This window comes from Centruroides sculpturatus, unplaced genomic scaffold (genome assembly GCF_000671375.1).
Source record: "Centruroides sculpturatus isolate CEXI.00-Female unplaced genomic scaffold, Cexi_2.0 scaffold395, whole genome shotgun sequence".
Taxonomy (NCBI): domain Eukaryota; kingdom Metazoa; phylum Arthropoda; class Arachnida; order Scorpiones; family Buthidae; genus Centruroides; species Centruroides sculpturatus.
In genome coordinates this window covers 607,835-613,535 of record NW_019384792.1, presented here as the reverse complement: position 1 = coordinate 613,535, position 5,701 = coordinate 607,835, and the positions used below count along the sequence as shown (strand labels likewise).

At 33.9% G+C, this 5,701-nt stretch overlaps 1 protein-coding gene across 1 annotated transcript; it reads left to right on the top strand.

Moving 5' to 3' along the window:
- Positions 1 to 1,728: 1,728 nt before the first annotated feature.
- Positions 1,729 to 5,445, top strand: LOC111629338. The gene is made up of 5 exons (XM_023373228.1): positions 1,729 to 1,828; positions 1,924 to 2,015; positions 2,116 to 2,248; positions 2,320 to 2,549; positions 5,227 to 5,445. The coding sequence occupies exons 1-5, from the start codon at positions 1,825 to 1,827 to the stop codon at positions 5,443 to 5,445; spliced, it is 678 nt and encodes a 225-aa protein (XP_023228996.1). The 5' UTR covers positions 1,729 to 1,824.
- Positions 5,446 to 5,701: the final 256 nt, after the last annotated feature.

Below are 5,701 nucleotides of genomic sequence, written 5' to 3'. Positions count from 1 at the left end.
TAAAGAAAATTATAATTAAATATGGTTTTGTGAAGAAACGTACATAAAAATAACATAAAATATTCTTTACTTTTTAAATATTAAAACAGTCCGCTTAGTTAAAATTGCTCCCTACCAGTGGCTCATGGATGGAATCGGAGACGATCTTGATAGGTGTGCAGAGCGTGCATGCGTGCCAAATTCCGAGGCTGCCGATACCTGTTAATGTCAAATGCTTTTTTTGTCGCATCACTAGTATATCTCAAAGGACGCGACAGGGTTGATGTAAATTTTAAACGTTTCTCGCCGTAGCTGTAAAAATTTAAATTTGTTAAACTTAAAAGTCATTTGTTTTCTAACTAATTCATTTTAAGACTAGGTGTCCACGGAAATTTCCAAAATTTACAACTTTTCGCTCACTCTCGTCGAACTGGAAAAATTTTTCTCTTTATTACATTTAATACAGTATTTCGAAGAAATCAATCTCCATTGTACTCGGCTTGAGATTGGTTCGGTTAAGCCTTTGTTTAAATGAAATTTCGGCTCTTTCGTCAGGGTTTTGTTTATGTGCCCAATTCCCTAATCGCTTAATTATTTAACTACTTCTTAAGTAGAAATAAGTCGAAACCGGTTACTTTGTACTCGAATATTTGTAGTCTCGGGAAAAAGTGGAACGACAAATTTTTATGACAAACGGATACATAAATCGTAAATTTAAGGAAAATAAATTCTACAGCTTTTTCCATACCTCGCGCATCTCTCTCATTCGTTAAATTTAGTTGTAAATGACGCTGTCGAAGTAACGGTTAATTTTTTAACATTATACAAGAATTGTACGCGTTTTTTTCTACATCTCCTTAAAGATGAAATATACGAAATCGTAATTTCACTAGTTTAACATTGAAATCTGTGAGTAATATAAAATCGTAGAGCGGAATAAAAATATCAAATATTTTAGTGGATTTTTTAAAACTCCTGTCAACTATACAGAACTATCGTAAAAACGTACCAGTAAATTCTTATCGGTTGGGTTAAGTTATAGACTAAATCTACTCGTGATTCGCATAATCCAGCGAGGGCGACAAAATACTTAGCGGGTGGGCGGCTAACAGCCCGAAACCGGTCCTTGATAAAATTGGATGCATTATACGTGTAGCATCCACCCGAGGTCCTAGGCTTCCACTGGCTAAACCGGATGAGGTCGGTGCTCCGTAAAGCGCGTGCGCGAATCTGGCTTTTTTTATGCTGACGATACAGCGCTTCCACTCCGCCACTAATATTCGAATATAGAATAGCGATCTTATCTTTTTTTTTCACGTGTGGTATAGAAATTTGTAATAAGATACATAATGCGGTTATAATAAAATANTTACACATTTACGGTTAAGATCGTTTTTTCTCTAATTCGTTACATAACCGAAAGTAAACGAATTGAAATTTTTGTTAGTAAAAGAGCGTAATTTTCGTTACTAAGATTCAGGATCTCACATTCACATGTCAACTCAGAGACCACTCAGAAGACAATTCTACGTTATTTTAAACAATAAGGACTGAGTTTACGTTTGACACCACCATTAAAACTATTTTCTGTCGTTGAAGCATTAACTGGAGTTAATTTTAAGCAAAATAAGCTAAGAATTTCTCAGATTTTTGTACCACCACAAAAAAGCAGTGCATATAATATAAATAAAACCACAAACAATGCTAAATGTGGCTGCCCAATAAACTAGTCTAGTGTCCAGAGAATTGCTTGTTATTTCTTGTAATTTTTTTCGGATTAAAGGAGAAGATATACCAACAGTTGCCGGAAGTTCGATGGTGTACATGTACTAATAACGAAAAGAAATGTGTAAGTTTATTATTTTGTCACAATGTAGTTTGCAGATATTGTGGCAGTACCTATTGCACTATCTAACAAAACATTTCAACGTGTGGACTTCTCAGCAGTCTCGGATGTCGAACCAATTCATTTCTATATAAAACGGCACAAAAAGAAACTCACCTGGCAATCAGTTGTGAACCCGTTTACAAAACAGGTAGAAATTTCTTGATTAGTCGTATAGAATTTCTTAAAACGGGTGGGAAAATTTTTCCTGTAAAACGTATTATTTACTTTTCCTTCTTGTTCCATGAAAGGTTTGGTTGGCCTTGATCTTTACCATTACAATCTTTGGATTAATATTCCGGAAATTCGTGAAAGACAATAAAGGAGAACCATGGACTTTAAGGAGAACGTATTGGTATCTGATGTCAACGTTAATGTCTCAAGGTAAATCTACACAATATACACTGTTTTCTAATTTATAACAGTGAATTATAATTTTTTACATTAATATTCAGGAGTCGACAGCAACAACGTGAATCGTTTATCTTCTAGAATAGCATTTGGCATCTGGTTGCTTATGACAGCAGTCTTGATCTGGGGTTACGCCGGAATATTGACGTCATTTATGGCCTTACAAACTGATGAACCGGTTCCGAACACGTTTGACGAATTAGCAGAAGGCATTGAAAGACGAGAATATACATGTGTACTGATTCCGCATGTTTACTTAGATCGATATTTAAAGGTAAATAGTACATTTAAAAATTCTACTATTTCATTTTGACATTGTTTATTTTGACTGGGCTACAATTTAAAATTTATTGGGCTACAATTAGAAAAAATTGTTGACCTATAAATTTCCACTTTCCTCATTTGTCTATCTTTCCTTAATCTCGAGAATGGGATTAGAGAGATGAAATCCAACACCAGATATGAAAACCGTTGGGGCAGGAGGCCCCGATTTACTGTATACGAACTTCCAATGCAAAATCACGTTATTTTACCCAAAGTTTTTCCCTGTAACCTCTTGAGATCCACAACTGAAAGATACTATTTTTTTATTGAAGTATTGTTATGCTTTTGACCTTTAAATATCACTTATTAGTAAATTGTAATTTTTCTAAAATATTTTTGTTCTGGTAATTAAAAAATGGTACGTGTCATATATAACACTATGGTTCTCTACCTATACAAAATGCAAACTTTTCCGTTCATGTAAAAATGGTTTATTTTACTGTTTTTGTACATTATTTGACATTCTATATTTACATATGATATACTTTGTAACCATTTTTATTTTACCAAGGAACAGATGTATTTTGCAGTTGATACAGTACACTGTAGCTCATACATTTTTACATTCTTTCATTGGACAGTGGTAATTTTTGCAATTTACAATGATTTCTGGTATGTATTTTGCTTTATTTTTGCATTGTATTTCGCTGGGATGCAAAGTTTAATAATTTTTTTTCGTCATTTTTATTGATCCCTTTTTTCTTATTGCCTGTACTGTCTGAATGTGATAGCGATTTTGACACTTTTTTAATTCGTTATTTGAGCAGACTAATGACTTACACTCTCCAGGACAGTCTGCTCAAAGAACAAATGTTTTGTCACTGTCTTTATCACTGAACCAGCCTTCCACTTTAGAGAGATTTCTATCAATATCATGTGTCCTATCATGTTTCTTATTTATTTCGACTGTTGACAATGAGAAATTAAAACTAAATCATTGACATTTATTATAAATATGTGATTTATGATATTAAGAATTTATAAGTTTTTNGTTGTATTATCATTAAAAGAAAAATTAAAGTATTTGTTTCGATTATCCGGATTTTTCCTTATCCGGACTACCTTCATCCCCAATTAGTCCGGATAATCGAGGTTCTACTGTATTTGGTATATGTACTCAAGTTTTCAAATAAAACAACAAATAGTGTAAAAAGTGTTTATTTCTTTGTAGACAATACACAACCCCAATCGACTGGAAAACTTTCTTGTCTACACCATTAGAATGTACTATTTGTCACTTCAAAAATTAAGATGATTTCCAAAATTTCAAAAATAATTCAATGATATATTATTTCAAATTGTGAAACAAATTTTTTACTCTGAAATAATTCCATTAAACAAATTTTATTTTTAAAATTATTTACTCAACAAACTTTAAAAATTAATTTTTGTGATTAGAGTGTGTCAAACCACTATTACTTATATAAATTTAAATAACCGATGTGACTAAGTCTTTATCCGAAAAACTCTCACTTAAATCATGCGAAAAATTATGATCGAAGGGGCATCGAAAAAGAGTGTGGTTTTGGGGTACGTAAGAGATTCTGGAATAGAAGATATTCCAGAAACCATCGACCAAAATTGGAATTATCCCAGAAACATCGTATTTTTGCCCCTACTCGACGACTTTCCCTCAAAAAGCTGACAGACTGGAATAAAAGTCATAAACTTTAACTTTTACAGTTATCTCAGAGGCTACCAATCCTATATTACTTATAGCTAATGAACCATACTCATAGATGTCACATGATTACGCGCTGAAACCTTTGTTTTAACAGTTCTACTTTAATGGTAATGAGACATAAGGTTGTGGTTATGAACAGACAAATTTATGTGAACCGCAGGGGATGTCAGGAACCGTCGACTCTCCCTGTACGGACAACAGATCGTAAAATCTACTCACTGTCAAAATAACTTGTTTTACGAAAACGGTCCCTTTGGTTGGAACTCAAATGTCAGGAGTGGCGGGAGAGAATTTTGGAGTCGATTATAAGGTGAACGGAGTAATCGAGTAAAAGAGTCTACTATATTTAACCAATAAAACAACAATTTTTTAAACTATGCAAAATGGACAACAAGACTACACAAATAGCGTTTCTAAACCGCCTAATTTCTCGAGAGAAAGTTTCCACGCTTATCGTACCTCTTTGTAGGTTCCTTGACGCGTAAATCTGTAGAAGCACTTAATTGTCCAAAAAAAAGTGAGTTTTATCCAATCGAGCACAATTATAAAACGTTCGGGGAGATTATCCACATTTTGAATAAGATAATTGAATCCTTTTTCTTTTATAGAATTATCGCAGAGAAATTTGCATGTATTGTCAGGATGATCAGCTATTGGATGCTTTTCACGTGATTGCTAAATGCTCTAAGTTAGAAAAAATTCGGGAAAGTGTGTTTGGAAGTTCTGTTATTCCGTTGGAGAATTTTTTGGAACTTATAACTAATTTAATGACCCCTTGTACGGAGTGACGTACATCGTTGTTTATTTTGCATATTGGAGTACTGTATTCGTTTTTGCCGAAAGGTGGCATTTGTTTTTTCCTTAAAAGTGTGCTTGTGGCTAAGAAGTGTTGGGAGACTATCCACATTTTGAATAAGATAATTGAATCCTTTTTCTTTTATAGGTAAGTTTGCTTGTTTTGTTATGTCTCAAGGCAGAAAGAGGAAGACTTATTCATCGACTATACGGTAGAGAACACAAAGTAGACGTAGAAGGAGTAGTTAAGGTCAGGAGGAGGAAGTTACCGAATTACTGCAAGATTCGGATTCTGATGTATCGGAAAGTGTTCGTTTATTATTACGTATGCATGCTGCTCTTAATGGCAAGGTGGAGGATTTTATAAAGCGACTCGACCATCTTACGGAATGGCTTAAGAATGTGGATGAGGCACTTGTTGATTTTGAGGTTAGATAAGTGGATATTGAGGCCAGGATTGGTTCGGGCGGATCGGAATCAGTGAGTTCTTCTCTTATTGATAATATTAGTATGAAAGTGTAGAAAATGAAACGAGAGATAGATTACACGGATAATCAGCGAAGAATTAATAATATAATAATACATGGTTTGGAGGAAGGGGCTGGAGAATCGGCTAATGACTG

What these genes read in the sequence shown, in the direction of transcription:
- LOC111629338 (XM_023373228.1), top strand. An exon ending in GTCAACGTTAATGTCTCAAG is followed by an intron (nt 2,249 to 2,319) that starts GTAAATCTACAC and finishes ATTAATATTCAG; the next exon opens with GAGTCGACAGCAACAACGTG. An exon ending in ACTTAGATCGATATTTAAAG is followed by an intron (nt 2,550 to 5,226) that starts GTAAATAGTACA and finishes TTTCTTTTATAG; the next exon opens with GTAAGTTTGCTTGTTTTGTT.